Below are 23,699 nucleotides of genomic sequence, written 5' to 3'. Positions count from 1 at the left end.
ATTATATGTATTTGTGTTGTATATCAGGTTTACTTTTTTTTATCTTGGGTTAAATAGCGCAGTTTTTCTTTTTCCATTACAGGAAGTGGTTAATGGTTATGTGAGACAATTGTCTCTACATAATGGTAATTATTATGTGAGACAATTGAGACAGTTGTCTCTACATAATGGTGTAAGGGCTTTGGCATGCTTGGAGAAAATGGTTTGCCTAGTGTGAAACATGTCAGAATAGAACCAATTTCTGCTGGAAGATTTTGCTTGGTGTGTGGCATTCAATGCAGACAAGGCGAGTCAGAACCTAAGATGCGATTGTGAAGCAGCATGTGAAATCTGTTCGATTGGGTATACACGTAGAGTTATTTTCATTCAGCCAGGGGAATGAATGAAAACAAGTATAAAGATCCCTGCATCCACACAAGCAGTGTGGATACAGGCATCTCCCCCCTGTCAGAATACACTGATCAGTGCTGCAGTGGCTGATTGAATATTGGTCTTCCAGCAGGACAGAACCCATTCTAACAACCGGCATGTGTTGAACAGACAGAGCTATACATGGCTCAAGATTCAGCTGGGTCATTTCGATATGTGTACACCCAGCTTTATGGTCACCAATAAAAGAAAAATGACTTCTAGACTGTGTATCACTTACCTTCAAGCATAGTTCCTTCCTTTTGGAAGATTCTTTCTTCACACCAATGGCAATGAATAAGGTTGCTGATCATTTTTAGACTCTCATCAGCTAGTGAAGGACCTCTTAGAACCCGCACTATCACAAGAACAAAATGCTCCAAAGCGACCGAGAGCAGAACATCAATGCCTTTATTACAGCGAGCAGCTGCCCTATGAAAAACAAAGAATAAAATAAATGATTACATAGTCTGAAAAACAATGTACAGCAGTAAAACATCTAGTTGTTGCTACCTGGCAATAGCAGCCAGGACAATCCGCACTGCCAGCTCTTTGAAGTATTCTGTCCTAATGATGTTGCACCCATAGTAGCGTTTTGTGACATGCACAGTTTTGGCATACAGAGATCCAGTATCAGTTGAGGTCACAGACACAATACCCTGGTTTCTGATATTTCGAAAGGCTGCATCCAAATAATTCACAGATGTCCCAAAGGGGTCCAAATGTCTGCAGAAACAAAAAAAACAGCAGACACTTAAAAGGGTACCTCCACTTACTTGGAAAAAACATAGCAAAATACACAAGCCATATTATAGTTTCTTGCTTGGGATAAGAACTCTGCACTGCACTCTGTAGGATACAAGTCAGATTTTAGGCAAACTTTGCAACAGAAATTTCATTTTTGGTGGCATACTCTTTAAGGATAAAGATGGGTATACACACACACACACACACACACACCACACAGGTTTTTTAAGTCATTTATTAGGCAGCTCTGGGTGGTCGTCTTCCAACTTCGGGGGTCTTCTTCGGTTTCTCCAGGCTCTTCTCCCGTTCCCGGATGCTTTCTGCCGGGCTCCTCCGCTATCTTTTTTCAGCTCTTTTACTAGCGGTGGCCCGGTCTTCCCTGTCGTCTTCTTCCCTTGTCCCAAAGTTGACACAATGCTCTTGCCCACTGTAATGCCGCGTGCACGGTGCGCAATGATTTATATAGGCATGGTCACCGGGTGATGTCTCCTGGTGACCCTGCCTCTTATGACGTCACAGTCCCATCATGCCCCGGGACTGTGACGTCATAAGAGGCGGGGTCACCAGGAGACATCACCCGGTGACCACGCCCCATGCCTATATAAATCATTGCGCCCCACGCACACGGCATTACACTGGGCGAGAGCGTTGTGTCAACATCGGGACAAGAGAAGAGGGAAGACGACGGGGAAGACCGGGCCACCGCTAGTAAAAGAGCTGGAAGAAGATAGTAGAGGAGCCCGGCAGAAGGCAGAACGCACCGGAGAGAGGGAAGAGAGCCTGGAGAGCCGCAAGAGGCCCCCGAAGTCGGAAGAAAATCACCCGGAGCTGCCTAATAAATGATCTGTGTAGTGTGTTTTTTTTTTCTTGCCACTTTTCCTCAAGGTGAATGGATAGGGGTACGATGTACCCCATACTCATTCACATAGGGTGGGGGGCCGATAAGCCCCCCGACAACCAACGGCCAGGATTGTCGGGAAGAGGCCATTGTCCTCATCAACATGGGGACAGCACCCACCCCATGTTGAAGGCATGCGGCCTGGTACGGTTCAGGAGGGGGGGGCGCTCGCTCATCCCCACCCCCTTTCCTGACCAGCTGGGCTGCGTGCTTGGATAAGGGTCTGGTATGGATTTGGGGGGCCCCCACGCCGTTTTTTTCGGCGTAGGGGTTCCCCTTTAAATCCATACCAGACCCAGGGCCTGGTATGCTCCTGGAGGGGGAACCTATGCCGTGTTTTTATTTAAAATTTGGCGTGAAGTTCCCCCTCAAGATCAGCAAAGCACAAGTCGCATGCCAAAGTCGGAGCATGCAAGACGGCGTTCCGACTTTGATCCGACTTCAAGAATATTCAATGGGCTGAAGTAGGATAAAAGCCGGACCAAAGTAGTACAGGGAGCATTTTCAAAGTCGGTCCAACATGTGTCGGACCAGTTAAGACGGCTCCCATAGAAAAACATTGATTTTTACACATCATGCGACATGAGCTCCCAATGTCGGAGCGTTTTTCGGACCAGTGTGAACCTGGCCTTAAAGCTATCGTCACTCTTTGAAGACAAATATTTCTTCCTCGTCTCCGCTTGTGGCTACCAAACAAACTGAAAGAGGATTGCTGGAGAAATTATTGGAGATTCTTCACAATTACATTTAATTAAACTAAATTCACAAAATGTTTGACTTTAATTGGTTTTGCTTTATAATGTGCCTTACAATACAATTAGAATTGTAAAACTGTCTCTTAAATTAAGAATCTACACACTGGCGAAACCGTTTGTAAGAACCACTTTTGACTTACATGAAATCAAAAGATCGTGTATGCATAAGGACATTGGCATCCATCTGTGTAACCTCTACTGTGTTCACAAATTTTTCTTCTATGACCACTACTTCAGATTTCTCTTCACTTTTCATTAACACCTTCATCTTGTTAAGTTGACAGTTTTCCCGAATAATAGCAGTTGAGCTGTCACTAATGTCATTGAGCGTGACTTTCACAGAATTCCCAAGGTGCTTTGCCCATTGTAATCCCATGATGCCTAGAAGAAAAATTGGTTTATAGACTATACATACATACATACATACATATACACTAGATAAAACTTGCGCTAGGTAAATATATGAATGAATAAACTGCGGCAGCTATTACAAAAGGTACTGAACCTCAAGAATGGATGTATAAATAACAGCGCTTGCAGAATATTAAACCACAATTGAATGATGTGCTTAAACATGAAAAGTGACAATATATCAAAATACAAAATAGATGACAGAAAAATTGTGTCCGTGTGACACTCCCCTCTTGTGACCCCACTCACCAAAGATTATAAACCCTCAGCTTTGCAGTCCGGGGTCAAAAAAGCTGTGATCTAGGTGATCTGGTGTATGAGGAGCGGACGCTCAGAAAATTTTCCATAGGGGTATTCTCATGGATAAATCGGAGTAGAAGCGACCATAGTAGATTTACGTCTGCTGGGGTGGACTTTTAATTGCGCCAAATCATATTCTACCATAAATTATTATTAGCCAATTTAGGATTGGAGACAGAATTGTTTTTGAGGGAGGTGTGTTGAAATTCCTCTGTTACTTGTTTTACTAGTGCATTGTTCCTGGTATAAAACTTAATAGTAATTTTCCTTATACATTTCTGAAAAGCAATAAAAAAACATTAACTTTGTTTAAATTCCTATTAAGAGCAAATAAACAAGTTCTTCAGATATGCTCAGAACAAGTGATACCGGATGACCCAGATTTTTTTCTTTTGCATGTAAACCAAATACCAGAGAAAGCTTATAGGGAATCAAGTATTTGCCATCTCTTACAAAAGATACATGCCACAGCAAAAAATATAACAGAACCTGACGCGTTTCACACTGTAGCTCAGTGCTTAATCATAGCTAGTGCACTAGCTATGATTAAGCACTGAGCTACAGTGCGAAACGCGTCAGATTTTGTTCTCTTTTTTTGCTGTGGCATATGTTTTTTGCGACTTGTTTTAATAAAAGGAATGTTTTTTGGAGTGCGGCTGTCCAAGTTTTCCTTCGTATTTTTGCATCATCATTGCATTGCCGGCACCCATGGTTTGGATTCAGTGAGGAGACTCTCTGGTTATGTCTGAGCGGTTACCCTTTATTTGCCATCTCTTAGATGCTGCAAAGGCCTGCATACCGAAGAATTGTAAATCACCACTTCCGCCAACAATGGAGATGTGGATTAGCAAAGTAAAAGATCAGTAAACTAGAAGAATTAGTCCTTTCAGCACAACATCAACAGGAAAGATATTTAAAGACGTGGTCTACCTGGAGGGCCTTCTTGGTCTCTAGGGGAGAGGTTTAATGGGGAAAAGGCTGGCCTTATTAGAGAACAAGGAGGACCTGGAAGAATTATTGGAGTATGCTTAGGTGAGAAAGTATGTTTTTTTTTTGTGTTTTTTGTTTTTCCCGAATTACCAAGAGGGAAGGTGCTATATATATGGTCTCTGCAATGGGCAATAAGGAATGTATAATTGTATGTAAGATGGTTTTGTGTTGTAATATTTTGTGTTAAAATAAAATATATTAAAAGATAAACATTTTTTTTTAAAAAGATAAAAAAAAAAAGTCACTATCAAATTTAATGCAGTGCATTTCTGACTAGCAACACTGCACAGTCATATAACCCACAGAAGTGTCACTACCAATAATATGATGTTGTGCATTTTTGATTAGCAAACTTGTACAGTTATATGACCAACAGAAATGTCGCTGACAATTCAATGTTGTGCATTTCTGATTAGCAATAGTGTACGGTTATATAATAAAAGTGTCACGAACAATTCAATGTTATGAATTTCTGATAAGCAACAGTGTACAGTCACATAATCAATATTATGCATTTCTACTGAGCCATAAGATAGTTATATAAACACAAAACAAACTTCCAATGTTGTGCATTTCTGATGTGTGGTCAGACCAACAATCTATCCTAGGCATAGCCTGAACTCCAGATACTAATCCTTCACCCACCAGTGAAGGAACGTGGTAGTTCCAAATAATGGAAGTCTGAGGTGTGCGACAATACCACAGTAGTGGTAGCTGCTATTCTACTACCGTGTTTCCCTGAAATTAAGACACCATATAATTATTTTTCCTCAAGAAGACACACTATGTCTTATTTTCAGGGGATGCCTTATTTTTATTAAGCAGCAGCTTTACTGGTGGTTGTGGGGGGTGAGAGAGACCCACAGACTGTTGCTGGGGGAGAGAAACCCACACTGCTGAGAAAAACAGGAGCCACAGCTTTACTTCTTCCCCTGAGGATACACAATACCTAAAAGCAGAGCGTCCTGCTCCTCACTTCACTGAGGAGACTTCTTTACTTTCACTTGCTATTTCTCCCTCTATGCCTCAGCTTGCAGCACAGAATCACCATGTCTTATATTCGGGGTATGGCTTATATTGCACAAATGCTTAGAAATCCTGCTACGGCTTATTTTATGGGGATGTCTTATTTTCGGGGAAACACGGTACTGCATACATAGGTCTGAGTAGGTGTAGCTAGCCCACACACACACACACAGGTGGGAGCGAGTCCAAGCCTCCCAAGCATCTAAGGTCTTAACGAGCACAGACCCAAAGATCAATTAAGTCTCTCAGGAAGAGGTAATCACAATCTTAGCCTGGAGGAAATCAGACACCTGTAGGGCTTCACACTAAATACAGGCTAGTTTATGTAGCTTTAGCAGAGGTTTGCACCAGGAACCCCTCAATTAAGGGTTGCAGGATAGCATTTTATGCTTCTCATACAGCCCACAGGTGGTTTGTAGCCCAAGCCACAAGAGGTTTTGATTAACTCTTACACAGATAAGATATAGCAGCCCTGCAAGGATGAAATAATAGGTAAGCAACCCCCTCAAGGATATGTTCACAAGGGTGCCCCTTACTGTGCCACCCCACCCTATGGGTAAAAATTTAGGAGGCAGGCTTTAAAGGGCTAAAAACCTCTAAATGCATCATCGTGAGCTACCTGCCAGATTCATAGCAGCTGGCATTGACCCTTTAAGGATTGATGGAGTGGGAACACCCTGGATTGAGCCTTGCTCAGTCCCCTATATGCTGAAGTTATTCTAGGGGCTTCTGTAATCTCCTCAGTGGCCTATATTGCCTGCAGGAGTCCATCCAGATCCTCTAGGGTGAAGAGGTGTCTCCTTAACCTTGCATCCTCCTGAATCTGGTTTAACAGGTCTAGTTCCAACTCCCCCTCTGAGCTGTGTTCTGACCTGGCCTTCCATTCCATATCCTCCTTTTCTTCCTCTACCTAAGCTAGAGGGAGTGATTGTGAGGGTGGGAGAAGGGCACTAGGTCCCATTCAGAAGAGGCTTTCCTGGGAGGATGTGCCTTCTCTAGGGGTAAGCTCCTCTGTGTCAGGACCTTGGGTTACTGACTGCCCGGCGGATTCACGGAAAGCTTGGGCTGTTGCCGGCATTTCCGTCTGCATAGATGAGACATTTTCTCATCATTGCAGAAGCCTCCTTCCCTGCTAAATTATTAATGCATTTAGAGCAAAATGGTTTTGAGTGGGAGTTTATCCTTACAGTACCCACATTTTTATTTTTAGAAGGAGCTATGCCCTGTAGCGGCAGGAGGTTGTTTATCTGGGGCTTCCTGGGTTCCGCTGGGGGATTCTATAAGACAAGAGATACAACACATATGCATAACATTACTCTGTCTTCCCCTAAAACTGCAAGTTTGTACTGGGGAGGGGAAAGGGTAAGGTGAGAAGTGAAATCCAGTTCCTGTTCTGGCTGGCCCCGGGATTTCAGACCCCTGAAATCCAGAACCTCTCACTCCCTTTCCTCCTCCCTTTCCAAGGGGGGTTTGTACTCACCGGTCCCCGACCTGGATCTGCCTGCAGTCGCATTTGCCTTCCCTTCCTCTTGTTCCATGAGGAGGTTGGCTGGGTCCTGGGCTGCTGGTACCACTAGAGGGGCTGGTACAGCAAGCCGACCGCTTCTCACTGCCTTGCTCGCCACGCCACTCTCCATGCTGTCTCCCGGCGTTTCCTAGCACTTCCGAGTCGGCGCCGTCCTCTTCCTGTGATGCGGCTGTTCAGAACAAGGCTTGGAGACCAGTGCTTCTTGTATATGAAAATCCGGAAGTGCAGAGAGCGGCTTAATGGCAGCGTTTTTTAAATACAGCGATGGCGTGCACTCTCTGCGGCCAGAGCGCTGGTGCACGCCTGGGGCAACCTGTGAGAAGGACAAAGCCTACAGGTTAGTTCAGCCCTCCCCGGCCTCCCTAAAACCTGTCTCAACAGGGGTACCATTAGACCCTCCCTGGTCTTTAAACAAAACAAACATGTCGCTGTGTTCGGGAGAAACACAATCAATACTGGGGATCAAGGGAAAGGGTGGGGACTTATAACAAGCTGTCAATTGATTGTGTTTTCTGTGGGGAGGAGCCCTCATCTCTCAGGTGTGCTGTCCTGGAAGGCGATAGGAGAAATTATGTTTTTATAACAAATTATGTGATTAGACTGTAGTTTCTGTTTAACCACTTGCCTACAAATTAATGCAAACACCCAAAGGCCATCTCTTCAAAAATGTATGTTTATTAAATAAAAAAAGAACAGAGGTTACTATACCCTACAAATCCCCCCCCCCTCAGAAAACCCACACACTTTCCGGCCACATACCCCCAGTAAGAATATGGATTCCCAACACCAACTCCCCTAAAGGTGCCCAGAGCAGCCCTCCTGAGAGAGCCAAGACAGTGCGACCAGAACCCCCCCAAAAGATGGATCCCCTATAACAGCACTTGAACGTTGAATGGACCACGGTCTGTGAATAGTGGTACTGGTAACACTGGGTCCTTAATGTGGCGACAACTGCACCTTAAAGCCACAATGGGTGAATGCAGTGGAACCAAAAAACAAGAATCCTGGGACCAGTATCCAGAACACTGAACAGCTGGGTCAGTAATAGCGAGCCAACGATGAATGGATGACAATACATAAATATGGGATAGAATGAATGTCAGATGAGGCGATCTATAACAAATGCAGAAATTCCAAAAAGCTGCTGTTCCACTGCTGCACACCCAGCCCTTATACTGGGCGGCACCTCTACTTATTTTTCCATTGATCAGGCTCCCAGTATCCTAGGATTTTTTTGTAACATTACTGTTCTTGGTGGGTTATCCACCGCATTTTCTGATTGAGCCTGATGATTACATGCCAACATAGTTTTTACTGAAAACAAACAGCATAATCCATTTGGATATAGGAGTGTAGAGTGCACCATTTTCCCTTACTAGTCCTTGAGTGTTTCACCTCCGCCCCCCCCCCCCCCCCCCCCATTATTTTCCCCTTTCCCCAATATCCATGTTCTACCATCAGGTGAGACTAGCCTAGGTGGACTTTTGGTATTGGATTAGCCCTGTGACAAGCCCTCTTCAAGTGGAGTACCCTGTGACCACTTAGATGTAAGATTCGGGTGATCTACCCACTTTTATTATAATTTTTTTAGTGTGCATTACCGGGTCACTCACTAATATGGCACTCCGTATTGATGAAGGTGTAGAACAAGAAATTAGAGCAGTCTTTAATCGAGATGAACAAACTGTATCTGGTCTAAAAACTGATTTCAAGAAATTGTTCAGAAAGCACAGTAATCTAACAATAAAACATTTAAAGAGTAAATGGAACATTGGGGGTTATTTACGAAAGGCAAATCCACTTTGCACTACAAGTGTACTTGGAAGTTCAGTCGCTGTAGATCTGAGGGGGACATGCAAGGAAAATAAAAAACAGCACTTTAGCTTGCACATGATTGGATGATAAAATCAGCAGAGCATCCTCTCATTTCAGCTCTTCCCCTCAGATCTAAAGCGACTGCACTCCCAAGTGCACTTGTAGTGCAAAGTGGATTTGCCTTTCATAAATAACCCTCATCGTCTCCTTGGGGGCATATATTGAGGCTAAACTAATCCCATGGAGACAACGGGAACGTATTATCCCAGCCAAACATCTCCATAATGATCGATTTTTGAACTTATGACAAGAAAAAACGGTCAAAACATGGATTGCGCCTCATAGCATTATAGCCAAGGAAAAAACATAACTGTAACGACACCCCGTGTATGAAAGGGGTTAAAGTCGTTTAGGAAATTCCATTCCTGAACACCAAGGCAGCTACCAGACACTCCAAACCAGCCGAATAAGACCCCATACGAGTAATTCTCCCCCAAATACGAGGCAACGCTCTGTATGAGGTTCAAGCATGAATCACTTAGTCTTTACATATCCTGGAATGCCCATATTAGGAGTTACTTCCCGTGCATAGACCTCACAGCACACAGGGGGACACATCTTAATATTTCTTGAGATATTGTCAAGGAATTTTACTGTACCATTTGAAGTAGTCCAAGATACATTTCCTCAGTCACCCTATGCCCCTAATGGACATAGGGTGATTTAGACATAAGAGGTGGGGAGCTGAAGCAAAGGTTTCTCCTACTTTCCAAGAGATTCTGGGTTCCACGGGCCCTCCCGTTATAACTACAAGAATTGGAGGAGCAGCTACAGGAGTCTGTGAAAATACACAATGGGTATCAAGATATAGAGGAATTTGAGAGATTTAATGATAGATTGAAGATAGAAGTAGAAGAATTCCAAAAAGAGCAACAATTGGGTAAACAGAAAAAAATATCAAAGAGATGTGGCATATTTTGAATGTGGGCAGGTATTTGATTTAGAGGGGACTGCCCCTTTAAGGCATAAGCCTGGATCACGATCTGTCTAATGGTAAATTAAATGGTGGCCGACGAGACCGCCAGGCCCTTCTTTGGACCAGTTACCGACACAAACAGGCAAAGGAGTCGAAAAACATCTGGATGTAGCAACCATTCCCCTTGGTCCAGCATCTGACGATTTAGGAAATGTGCCTGCCAGTTTTCTATGCCCAGAATGTACACGGCCGATACAGCCGGCACGCGCCGCTCTGCCCACCTCAGGATGTGAGCGACCTCCAATGCTGCAGCCGAGCTCCTTGTTTCTCCTTGATGGTTGACATATGCCACCACTGTGGCGTTGGCCGACTGGATCCTGACTCCTACAGCCTCCACGACCATGTGGAGAGGCCCAAAGTTCCAGCACATTGATCGGCAGGCAGGATTCTTCCTGCGTCCAGCCACCCTGCGCCGACTGTATGCCCCAACTCACCCCCAACCGGTCAGGCTGGCGTCCATCGTGTCCACCCATCCAATTAAAGGGAAGGAACGATTTCCCGGACCGAAGGCCTAGAGACCTCCGCCACCAGATCAGGGAATCCCTGACTAGCTGGCTCACCCGAATTTGACAATCCAGAGACAACGGAGATTTGTACCATTTGGACAGGATCTCCTTTTGCAAGACTCGAGTGTGGAATTGAGCATAAGGTACCGCCTCGAAAGTGGCTATCATGAGACCCAGGACTCGCATGCAGAAGCGCAGCGATGACCACTTGCGGGACACCAACAGCTTCACTGCAGCCCGAAAAGTCTGCAGTTTGACCGAAGGGAGAAAAACTCTCGCCTCTGAGGAGTCCAGAATCATGCCCAGGTACTCCAGGCGTTGTCGGTACCAACACCGACTTCTGGAGGTTCAGAACCCAACCGAACTCCCGAAGAGTCTGACTGGCGATCACCACATCCTCCTCCAATTTTGAGGCTGAAGCTGTTCTCAGAAGGAGGTCCTTCAGGTAGCCCATGATTGCGATTCCTTGCTGTCTCAGCAAAGCCAGAATCGGGGCGAGCACCTTGGTGAAAACCCTTGGTGCCGATGCCAGGCCAAAAGGGAGAGCTACAAATTGGTAGTGGTCGTCCCAACCACAAACCGCAGAAACCTCTGATGCCTGACGCATATGGGGATATGCAAGTATGCGTCCTAGATGGAGTGCAGCGACCACAGAGCGAACTGATTCTATCCTGAACCCTTGCAACTTCACAAAGCTGTTGAGGGCCTTGAGGTCCAGGATCAGACGGACCCCTTCCTTCTTTGGGACAACAAACAAATTGGAGTAGAAGCCCTGAAACCATTCCTGCGACGGCACCGGCACTATCCGAGCAGCAGCAGGTCCAGTACTGCCCCAAACAAGGCTTTCCGACGAGCCAGAAGAAGATGAAGGTTGGAGGGGTAAAAACCTGTTTGGTGGACAAGAAAGAAACTATCTTGTATCCTGATGAAACCACTTTGCAGGTCTGAAAGCAGGTAGGTCCACCAAGCTGCAAACTCCTGAAGGCGACCCCCCACCCGAGAGTCAGGCAGGGGCAAACCTTCATGCTGTCGTAGATTTGTTCGCAGGCTTGTTTGGCTTGCGAAACCAGGGACGCTTCTGTCCCTCAGCGGACACCTTGTCGGTCTGGGAACGCTTACCTGCTGACCCGAGCGGCCAAAAAAGCGCTTCTGAGCGGAAAAGAAAGGGCCCTGGCCTACGGCGTGGCTCCTTACCTTTTCTGGATTGTGGGAGCAACGTACTCTTACCCCCAGTAACATTTTTAATAATGTCATCCAGCGAGGCTCCAAAAAGTCTCTCTCCCTGGAAAGGCAAATCCGCCAGAGCCTTCTTAGATGCCTGGTCCGCAGACCAGCATTTTAGCCAAATCAGACGACGTAGCACCACAGCAAATACTGCGGCTCTAGAAAGCAAGGGGGCCGTATCTAAGGCCGCATCGCAGACAGACTTAAAGAGGAAGTAAACCCTCACACATTTTTTTTTTTTAAATAAACCCCTGCAAGAGAAAGACATAATGAGCTAGTATGCACAGCATACTAGCTCATTATGTGTCACTTACCTGAGATCGAAGCCCTCAAAGTCCTCCTCAGTCCCGCCCACCGCCGCCATGTCCGCTCGGAGCTTTTTTCCTGTTATCGCCGCGCCGGCGCTGTCATTGGCCGGAGCGGCGATGAAGTCACTCACGCGCATGCGCACATGCGCGGAATTCCGGCAATATCATGGCATCTACAATTCACAACACCTGCATGGTCAGTGCGCCTGCGCCGTTGTCTATGGCGCGCATGTGCCGTAGACAACAGTGCATTCCTTTCTGCATACATCTCCTAAACCAGGGGTGTCCAAACTTTTTTCAAAGAGGGCCAGATTTGATGAAGTGAATTTGCACGAGGGCCAACTATTTTGCCTGACATTCTTTGAACCATTAAAATTTGGTCTAAGTGTGTTTGTTCGAGCACTAATACACTGCCCAACAAGAATTATCTTGCCTTGTGCTTGGGCGTGTTATTTGGATATGCCATATTTATTGGGGTCTAACACGCACCTTCACTTTAAGAGGGAAGTTTCAGGAGAAAAACGTACATTTTAAATAAAGAACAGTGAAGCAAAATAAGGATCAGTGCCCATCTGCAGACCCACCATTGCTATGAATGCAGCACCCACCATTGCCAGGAATGCAGCACCCACCATTGCCAGGAATCCAGCACCCACCATTGCCAGGAATCCAGCACCCAACATTGCCAGGAATCCAGCACCCAACATTGCCAGGAATCCAGCATCCAACATTGCCAGGAATCCAGCATCCAACATTGCCAGGAATCCAGCATCCAACATTGCCAGGAATGCAGCATCCAACATTGCCAGGAATGCAGCATCCAACATTGCCAGGAATGCAGCATCCAACATTGCCAGGAATGCAGCACCCATCACTGCCAGGAATGTAGACTCACCATTGCCAGGAATGCAGCCTGATTCATGCCCATCCATCTGCAGCCTTGGAGGGGGAGGGACGAGCGCCAAAAGATTACATACAGGAGAATCTCAGGTTTACACAGCGGCCTCTTTAATAGAAAGTCCCGCCTACTTTGATGGACAGAACAGTCAACCAGTGGCAGTGCAGGAGACGGGACTTTTACAGAGGCCGCCCGTATACAGGAAATTCTCCTCCTGTATGTAAGGCGCTCATCCCGCCTCCTCCCTGTCCCCTCCAAGGCAGCCAGCGTATATTTTTTTGTGGACCCACGCTGGGAGATCGTCGGGAGCCACAAAAGATATATATGTCCAAATAAACAAGCGGGCCATTCAAAACTGAAACGTGTGCCGAGATTGGCCCACGGGCCGGACTTTGTACATGCCTGTCCTAAAAGTGTATACCGATATTGCAAACACCTACAGGAATGCACCAACTGGACTGCCAGTTCCACACAGACCGGGGAGGCCTGTTGCTTTTCCAACTCACGGTGCAACAATTTTGCCCATTTAGTAAGTGTCAGGGACTCCAGGGCCGTAGCCAACACTGGCCACAATGCTGACCCCCACCACCGTAAACATGGACCGAGCAACCAACTCGGCCCTCCTATGAGCAGGGTCCTTAAAAGCAGGGGTCCCGCCACCGGAAACGTGGTTACCTTATTTAACCTGAATACCGGGGGTCCACAATCAGGGGAGATGTCAATTTTTTCAGGAAATTCTCCGCCATGCATTTTGGGACCAAAAAGGCCCTCTGCAGGCATTCCCATTCTTTGTAGATAAATTCATCAAAATAGGTCAGTTAGCTGTGCGGGCCAGCTTGTGAGACCCAAAAAGGACCAACACCTCTGTAGATGCTCCCGCCAAATCCTCAATTTTTAGGGTATCCCGCACCACTGTGATAAGTGCTCCTACAAGCGCCCTGTCCTGCGCTGACCCGGAATCATCCTCACTGTCCGAATGGTCCTGGTCCGCATCCTCTGAAACTTCAGAACATGGGCCGTTGCCACAGCAAGGCCAGAGTCTGAATCAGAGCTTTCCCCAGAAGACGGTGGGGGGAGGGGGTGTTTTTTTACCCGCACCCGTCCCCCCCCCCCCGTGCCCGCACGCAAATTCCAATCAATATAGGCTTATTGCAATTTTTTTACCAAAAACATGTAGAATACATATCGGCCTAAACTGAGGATTTTTTTTTAAAAAAAAGTGATATTTACTACAATAAAAAGCAAAAAATATTGTGTCTTTCAAAAATTCTCGCTTTTTTGCTTATAGCGCAAAAAAAATAAAACCGCAGAGGTGATCAAATACCATCAAACAAAAGCTCTATTTGTGGGGAAAAAAACTAAGATTTCATTTGGTTACAGTGTTGCATGACCATGTCATTTAAAGTGCGACAGCGCTGAAAAAAAAAAAATTGGTCTAGGCAGGAAGGGGGTGAAAATGCTGTGTATTGAAGTGGTTAACTGGCCTGCCTGTAGTCTAGACCTTTTACCAATCCAAAATATTTTAAGCATCTTTAAAATGAAAAATATGACAAAGAAAACAGGGATTGCTGAGTGGTTAGAATCCTATATCAGGTAAGAATGGGAGAACATTAGTTTGCGAAAACTCCAGCAACTGGTCTCCTCAGTTCCAAGACATTTAGAGTGTTGTTAAAAGTAGATGCTACAACATGGTAAACAAGGGCCATTCCTACTTTGAGACATGTTGCTGCCATTCATTTCAAAACTACTAATTTTCAGAACTTAAAATGGTACATTTTCTCAGTTTAAACATTTGACTTTGTATGGTCTTCTATCGTAAATAAAATAGTTTTTTTTCTTTAGATTTGGTTTAATTTTGTTTTTATATAGATTTTACACAGTGTCTCAACTTTTTTGGAATTGGGTTTATTGAGGCTATTATCCAAGTGGTTGAATTTTAGAAATGTGAAAAATTTACACTAAAGTTAATACAACGCAAATACAGCCGTTGTCTTTTACAGTAATGATCAGAACAACACAATAAGTTTTATATGTCCACAACGCAGTCCAGGCTTCACCATTCACAGTGGGCTTACCCCCTTACACCCTGAAGATGTTTTCAGGAACTGGGTTCCAAAGGAATGGACCGCGACCCTGGACCTATATAGCACCCTATGGCTGACTACACACATTGCACCAAGTGCAGAGAAAAGCACCCACGTAGAATCCACTGACCACAGCAACAATACAGGCCATCCCCACAGCGTGGGGTCTGGGAACCAATTCCAAAGTTGCGTCAATATGGATGTCCTGCTTCTATCTGTGGCACTAGAAGACAGTGAGAAGCTAGAATGAAGAATCTGAATTTTCAATAGGAAGATAATAAACTAGTTGCTCTAAGAGTAATTTCATCATAAACAAAGTCCATCACCTTAAAACACCAGCTCAAAACTGAGGACAGAGAAGGGTAGGGTCAAAGGTAAGGTTCCCAGTGAGCACCTAAAATCCAGGATCTATAAATACTTTTCCTGTGTCCTGTACTGTACCAATAAGATGTCAGATGCACAGATGCCCAGCACCCCTCTGTCCCTTTTAAGTACCACTAAGTGTATGGTTCCACAAAAAGAAACCAGCCTCTACTGCCCCCAAATACACCAGTTAACATTCTTAGAGAAAGCTGTGACATGCTCCGTCACAGAACCACTCACCATTTCATGCTGCAGGGCCAGCTTTATCCCTCACAGCGGGTGAGTCCTGCAGGGCCTTCAGGGACCAGCTCCCCATCCCTGAATGCAGAAAACTAATGCAGATGAGACCACTACCTACCCAACAGGGGTGATCAGAACAGACCAAAAATAGATGGAGGGGAAAAGGAAGGATTACAGCGCACAGCTTGTAAAATGAAAGATGGAAACCGTGGAAGAGTGAAGCAGTGCACCTGGCTTGTTGCATAGAGCTACAGGGATAAGAAGCTATAGAGTGAAAGAGTGGAAAAGTGCAGTGATAACTCACAGTCTGCAGCACAAAGAGTAATACAATAGAAAAGGGATGATGGACAAGGCAGCATGCAGCACAGAGACATGGAGAAGTAGCAAGGGGCATGGAACTATCAAGATGACAGCAGAAAAGGGGGAGAGAGAGTATCAAAGAGAGAAAAGATGGGTAGGTAGGTGTATATTCGGTGAGAATATAAAGATAAATGTTGCATAGTTAGTCAGGTTGAAAAACAGACACCAATAGAATGTGTGCACAAAGCTCTATTACTGCTAACAGAAAGCATCCACCTTTATTTAGATTTTAAGGATGGGATAATGATTAGCGGAGTGCAATGAACTCCAAAGCATCAGAAAAAGCAGATGTTACTATGAGCAAATGCACACCAAATACACTTTTTTCCTCAATTATCGGTAATGGAAACAGGGGACACTTTGGCCATTACTAAATATAAAAAAAGGCCTGGGCCATAACTCCAGTTTAAAATGCAGGAGAAATATTAGAGTATTTGTGAAAAGCAGGTCAACATTTTGCAATTGCTACATTCTGTACCTGTGGCACTAAATGCATCCAGACATTCCAGAGGTTGCCTTTCTTCCGTTAATACCGCCAGGGCACAAAAGATCAGCTGTCTGCAAAAAAAGGAGGAAAAAGGATGTACAATACATATGTGAAGGTTCTCATTTATCCAGGTCATGGTACAGCTAGTAGTAGTTTCTCACATTCAACTGGCTTCATTATGTAACGCTAACAGGGTCACACCTATGAGAATTTAATGCACGTCTCCCCGCATTCAATTTGCATAGCAGGAGAATGCGACTGGCTCTCTATGGAGCCGGTTTGCATATCTCCGCAGTGGGTCCGGTGCTGTGTTCCCGGAAAAACGTGTGATTTTGTTGGTGCATTTCAGCCCAAAATTCGGGCTGAAATCGGACCTGTGAACCAGCACGCACCAGGCCCCTGCTGTGAGCCGCATGCGGCTACAGTGTGAACCCGGCCTAAAAGCGGTAGTAAAGGCCACTAGGTCATTTTTACAGGTAAACCTATAAGGTATGCTATTGATCTCCTTTCCCTGAAGAATTCTTATGTGGAAAAATGCATTAGGTGGAGTCACTATACTAGACGCAATTATACTTGAGCCGGTCAGGCTATGTGCTGTGGTTGTGCTTTTTGAATTTTGTTTGGAACTTTGTTTTTTTGCTTGGTGTTATGTTCTGATTTAGAGCAATAAATATTTTAAACAAACTGCACCATGAAGCCTTTCTCTTTCTGCCCCTATTAACAATATCGGTATGGTGAGCAAGTTTGGATATCCATTTGATGTGTAAAATCCATTGAAAAAGGAGTTTTGCATAGCTCGGACGGGACATCTGCACCTTCATTGGAATCCTCAGATGCTGATCCCTAACTGGCTGATGGTGTTCTGACATGCCTTTTTGATACAGATCAAAAAGGCATGTCAGAACACCACCAACCTGTGATCCCACAGATCTGGTAAGCGGCGGTGATTGCCTTATTTTCTTTGGTTAACAGAAAATCTTACCTGCAGACAAGTTGTCATTCTGTTGTAATTGTGGATACCAGGAATTGTGAAATTACTCCGATCATTTTTTGGATCCTTAATTGCTCGTTTGGGACATTGTATCTCGTTTTCCAGATATTCTCTCATTTATGTCATTTAAGGTTTTTCACTTAACACAATTTCACTCCTTTTTGGATATTTATGTGGTAGCGCACTATTTTTTGTTTTACACTATAATAAGGTTTACCTGTAGGTAACATGATAATCTCCTAAAATGTGCACAGTTTAGGAGATATTCACCCTGGATGCATTCAGTTATGTGCATACTAGCAAGTTATGCCATTGCCAAGCTGGGGTATCTTCTTTATACTCATAACTGAAGAAATAAGAAACAATATGTCTTTAGCATTACAGACTGAGGCCCATTCAATGTGATTAACTACAACTAGCGATGTATAATACACAGCAATTATCAGTAAGCTGACACATCCTGCCAGGTCCTGAACTATACTATTACAACCAAAATGATGAATTATATATCAGTTTGCACTACATGAATGCACTGTTATTAAATAAAAGAGCTACTGATTAAGAAGTAAGGCTTCTCAGATCACATGTTGTATTTTTCATGATTACAGTTTGGGAGCCTTGCATGCCACTAAAAATCTCCAGCCACATCCATCCAGGAGTAGACTCCCAAACACACTAAATGGATCATGTCTCCTACAAAGCTTTCAAATCTCTTTAACCACTTTAGCCTCAGGCCATTTGACTGCCCAAAGACCAGAGCACTTTTTGCGATTCGTCACTGCTTTGTTTTAACTGACAAGTGCACAGTCGTGCAAAAAAACAAAATTGATGTTCTTTTTTTCCCACAAATAGAGCTTTCTTTTGGTGGTATTTTTTGCGCTATAAACAAAAATAGAGCGACAATGTTGAAAAAAAAAGCTATATTTTTTACTTTTTGCTATAATAAATATCCCCAAAAAATATATAAAATAAAAAAAAATTTCCTCAGTTTAGGCTGATACGTAATCTTCTACATATTTTTGTTAAAAAAAAAAAAAAAAAAAGCGTTTGATTGGATTGCGCAAAAGTTATAGCGACTACAAAATAGGGAATAGTTTTATAGCATTTTTATTAATTTTTTTTTTTTTACTAGTAATGGCAGCAATCTTTATCGTGACTGCGACATTATGGTGGACACATCGGACACTTTTGGCGATATTTTGGGACCATTCACATTTATACATTGATCAGTGCTATAAAAATAGGATTTTTGTACTCATTGTAAAATCCTTTTCTCTGAAGTTCATGGTCGGACACAGCTCCTCTATTCTTGACCTTAGGGTTATATGCAGTCTATCAGAAGAGGACTAGGCAGACATGTCAACAGTTAAAACATGTAACATCAAAGCTGAACAGTACCGCCCACCCTGCATCTAGCAGCTCAGTTCGTCTAAAAGCCATACAAACATAAAAAGGAGGGGTGGGTGCTGTGCCCATCCATGAACTTCAGAGAAAAGGATTTTACGGTGAGTACAAAAATCCTATTTCCTCTTTCGTTCCTCTATTCTTGACCTTAGGGATGTTCCCAAGCAGTGTCAAAAAAACAAGGGGTGGGATCAGCAACCAAACTTCCACCCAAAAACAACCAGAGCTCCTCAACTGAGGAGTTGCAACCTTTAACGGCCGCCTGCAAAACTTTGCAGCTGAAGCAAGCATCCGCAGATGCATTGCACATCAACCTTGTAAAACTTAGTGAAGGTGTGAACGGACGACCAGGTCGCCGCCTTACACACCTAGGAAACAGTCGCTTGATGTAGGAAGGCCCAGGAGACACCTATCGCCCTGGTCGAATGCGCCGTGACAGGAAAGGGAAGCGCCCGCCCTTGTAGGGCATAAGCCTGAATCACGATCTGTCTGATCCACGAGAAATGGTGGCCGTCGAGACCGCCAGGCCTTTCTTTGGACACAGTGTGTCTGACCTCTGAAACGGAGCCGTAGCAGACAGATACACCCGCAGAGCACGGACCACGTCCAAGGAATGCAAAGCAACCTCTTTGGGATGCAACGGTCGAGGACACAAGGATGGAAGCACAATGTCCTCATTTAGATGAAAGGCCAAAACAACCTTCGGAAGAAAGGAAGGCTGTGGACGTAGCACGGTCTTATCCTTGTGGAGGATCAAGTAGGGCGACTTGCAAGACAAGGCCGCCAACTCAGAAACCCTCCTGACTGACGTAATAGCTACCAGAAAGGCAACTTTCTGAGAGTGTCAAAAGGGGAATATCTCTGATGTTCTCAAACAAAGGTTTCTGAAGTACCGAGGGCACCAGATTCAAATCCCACGGAGGCAGTGGTGGTCGAACCAGAGGGGCGACATGTCGAAACCCTTGCACAAACGTACTCGCCAGTGAATGAGCCGCCAGGGGTCGTTGAAAGAAGACAGCCAAGGCTGATATCTGCCCCTTAATGGTGCTTAAGGCAAGTTTTTGATCCACTCACAGCAGCAGGATCGGGGGGAGTGTCCGGAAGTTGCCCTGCATGGACGCCTGAGCCTATAGCTCCTCCACAGCCCGCAGCTCCGCGGCCGTTTTAGGGGATTCTACCTGTTCGTTAATGGGTGGCGCCAGGAGGACTCGCTCCTCTAAAGTCCGGGGATCGTCCCAGCCACCTCCCGGCTCCTCAGCGACCCTCTGTGGGTACTTTTCACCGCTGCCTATATCCCGCGGCGAGGCCTCCAAGATGGTGCCACACCAGCCGGCCCCCCAGCTGCCGATCCATCCCCACGGTTTGCCGGACTCACCATGGGGACCGACAGGACTACATCCACCGGCGTCCGGAGCGGTGAGTTCACCCCCGCCCCAGTCCCCACGGGTGGAACCGCAACATGGCCCCCTGAAGGCCCCACTAGGCCTCAATGTGTAAGGGGGGGAACTAATGCGCAAAACCACTCTAACCCAGCCCCCCCCAGGTCCACAGCTAGGGCCCTCTCCACTGCACCCTCCTCAGCCCCGTCCGGGGCCTGACTACCAAGGATGACTTCAAGATGCTTATCGAGGAAGTCAAGTCCGCCTGCCAAGCCGAGATTCAAGTGCTCCACGCCAACTTTAAACATCTCTCTGACAGGGTGGAAATGGCGGAGGAAGAGATACAAGAAACAAAGATTGCGGTCCACCGCACTCAAATACATGGTGCTGAACACCGTTTTATGCTGAGGGATATGCAGGGCTAGGTGGAGGACCTGGACAACAGGGGGTGCAGAAACAACATTTGCATCAGAGGCCTACCTGAGTGAGAAGGCCCCGAGGACCTGCATGATGTCCTTCAGATCCTCTTCAATGACCTGCTAGGAGAACCCCCAAATAAACCCATCGAGATGGATCGAGCACACCGAGCCCTACGTCCCAAGGGACCTGCCTCCAGACCTTGTGATGTCATCTGCAGGGTCAATTCCTTCCCTCTGAAGGACATTATGCGTAAAGCCCGTACCATCAGGAAGGTGGTCTATGGTAATGCCCAGCTACAGCTGTATCCGGACCTGTCCTGGATCACCCTGCAGAAGCGTCGACTCTTTCAGCCCTTCTTCCTCTCGCTGCAAGAACGCAAAATAATCTACCGGTGCGGTTTCCCCTTCAGCCTTACTGCCCGTCGGCAAGGACAGTCGGCGGTGCTCCGCTACCCTGAGGACATAGACACTTTCTGCGAGTCTATGGACATACCCGTCCCCCGCCTCCAGGAATGGGACCTGGTCGCTACTCCTCCGCCTTTGCCTTCGGTGTGGCAAAAGGTCCCTCCGACCAAGCGACCCCGGGACTCCCCCCGCAGGCCTGTAAACCCGGGCATGGCTGAAAACTGTTGGCCCCTGCCTTTTTGCCGGTCATGTCATATTCACCCTTCTTTTTGACTCTCCTGGCCCACTTGCCAGCCTCATTAGTGATCCCCTTAGGCCCCCTGCTTGTTACCCGCATTTTTTTTGGGCACTCCCCATTGGAGTTCTGGGAGTGGTGATTTTTTCGGTCACTTGTCCCCCCTAGGTTTACCCTACCGGAGTTCCCTCGTTACCCTATTGTGAATTTTGGTTGATGTTTGCTGTAGTTCTCTATGTCCCCCCCCCCCGCCTGGCTCCCCTCCCTTCTGGGGGACCCTGGTCGGGAGGACTTATTGGAACCCTCTGGGCCCCGTGCGGCGTGGTGCGCCCGGGCCCTTTTTGCACACTGACCATGTGTTTGTTATGTATGTAGTGTTGTCTTTTCTTTTTTTCCTCTCTCTCTCTCCTGTTCTCCTTCCCCTTCCTCCCTCCCTTCCTGGCTCGGCCCACACTCCTGGCGAATACCCGGACCGCTTCTGCGACTTGGCGTCTTCCCTACTTGGATACTGAGGCATCCTCGCAGCTGGATCAGATGAGTATTCTCTTGCTTGTACATACCCACGACCAAGATCGTATCACTAAATGTTCACGGCTTAAATTCAAACAGGAAAAGACATCTAGCATTAAGGGAGTTTAGACCGTTTGGGGCGGACATTGTCCTTCTCCAGGAAAAGCACTTTAACAAGGGAGACTCCTTTGCATTCGCCTCCAGACAGTACCCCCAGATCTACCAGTAGTTCAACCCCCAAAAGATGGCGGGCGTAGCCATCCTCTTTAAACACGGTTCCCCCTTCACGTGCTCTGAGGCATTTATTGACCCGAGTGGGCATTACATTATTCTGAGGGGTCACTGGCAGACGCAACCTATTACACTATGTACCCTATACGCACCCAACACCCGCCAGATTCACTTCCTCTCCAGAGTGTTTGCTCGGCTGTTCCGGACACCTAATGAATACTTGCTTATAGGTGGGGACTTTAACTTGTCCCAGTCAGTGGCCCTGGATCGCCTTGTGCTGAACCCTACGGATCCGCAGGTCCGAGTCCATAGGGACTCAAAGCTGTTTCGCCAGCTTACTAGGCGCCATGCCTTGTTTGATGCATGGCGGGCTCTCCACCCCGGAGACAAACAGTTTACGTTCTACTTCGCCCCACAACGTATGCACTCCCGCTTAGACTACTTTTTTCTCAATAACGCTGCCCTCCGTGACGTTAAAGAAGCCCAGATTCTACCAATCTCCTGGTCGACCACGCTCCGTTGGTTGTGACCTTTTTTTTGCTCCAATATGGCCCCTCTAAACTGAAATTAGAATCTGCGCTGCAGCATTACTTTATTGAAAATGACACCCCCGACATCTCCCCTGACTCCCTCTGGAAGGCCCACAAGCGGTCCTTCTGGGGCATTGCATGGCGATTTCCTCGACCATGAAAAAGGATGCAAGAGCATCCAAACTGCAAGCTGAACGGGACCTTAGGGCCCTGGAGCTCCAATTACAATCCTCGCCATCCCTGTCCCTCCTTAAAAAGATTGTATGCTTGCGGACACGCAAGTTATCAGAACGTTCCCACACGTCCACCCCTCATCAGACTAAAAACAGGGCGGGCCACCTCCTTTCCCACCCTCGGGACATAGCCCATGCATTCGAGGAATTTTATACGGCCCTATACAGCGATCCTGACATCCCGCATGACCCCCGACCTGACCGACCGATTGCACCAGTACCTGGAAGGCAGCGGAATTCCTAAGATCCAGGCGTCAGACCTCCTCTCCCTTAATGCTTCTATAACGGTGGAGGAACTGACGGCCGCCATCAAGACCTTGCCCTTGCATAAATCCCCCGGGCCGGACGGCCTCCCTTATGAGTACTATAAGACCTTCCTCCCAACCCTTCTACCACACGTGTAAACTGTTTAATACCTTCCTTCAGTCGACCCCTATTCCCTCGGATATGCAAAGGTCGTTCCTCACGCTGATCCCTAAACCTGACAAGGACCCCTCATTGTGTGCAAGCTATAGACCGATAGCGCTCTTGAATTTGGATCTAAAAATTTTCACCAAACTCCTCTTGATGCGTTTGAATATGATAGTACCCTCCTTGATTCACAAGGATCAGGTGGGCTTCGTTCCCCTCCACCAAGCAGGGGATAACACGAGACGTGTTATCGACCTGATAGATGTGGCAAACAGGGATGGCCTGGAAGCATTAGTTCTCAGTTTGGATGCGGAGAAGGCTTTTGACCGTCTCAGCTGGCCTTTCATGTTTGCCAAGCTGAAACACATGGGGTTCCGGGGGCCTTTCCTGCGGGCCATACATCACCTCTACACAAACCCTACGTCCCAGGTTAAAACTCCCTTTGCACTCCCTTTCCGATAGCCAACGGGACCCGTCAGAGATGCCCACTATCGCCCCTACTGTTTGCGTTATGCGTGGAGCCCTTGGCGGCTTCCATTCGTAGAAACCCGAATATTCGCAGGATCC

General features: G+C 46.3%; 1 protein-coding gene across 3 annotated transcripts in view; it reads right to left on the bottom strand.

The window, feature by feature from the left end:
• TRMT1L (tRNA methyltransferase 1 like) overlaps nucleotides 1–23,699 on the bottom strand; it is a 281,542-nt gene that overhangs the window by 49,717 nt on the left and 208,126 nt on the right. For all 3 annotated transcript variants that reach the window (XM_040331221.1, XM_040331220.1, XM_040331222.1), the window contains 4 exons: nucleotides 16,376–16,455; nucleotides 2,949–3,189; nucleotides 922–1,134; nucleotides 650–840 (listed from right to left, as the gene is read on the bottom strand). In XM_040331221.1, coding sequence (XP_040187155.1) covers nucleotides 650–840; nucleotides 922–1,134; nucleotides 2,949–3,189; nucleotides 16,376–16,455 — 725 coding nt within the window. The remainder of the gene's footprint in view (nucleotides 1–649; nucleotides 841–921; nucleotides 1,135–2,948; nucleotides 3,190–16,375; nucleotides 16,456–23,699) is intronic.

This window comes from Rana temporaria, chromosome 12, assembly GCF_905171775.1.
Source record: "Rana temporaria chromosome 12, aRanTem1.1, whole genome shotgun sequence".
Taxonomy (NCBI): Eukaryota; Metazoa; Chordata; class Amphibia; order Anura; family Ranidae; genus Rana; species Rana temporaria.
The sequence above is the reverse complement of the archived record's forward strand: the minus strand, read 5'-3'. Positions and strand labels throughout refer to the sequence as shown.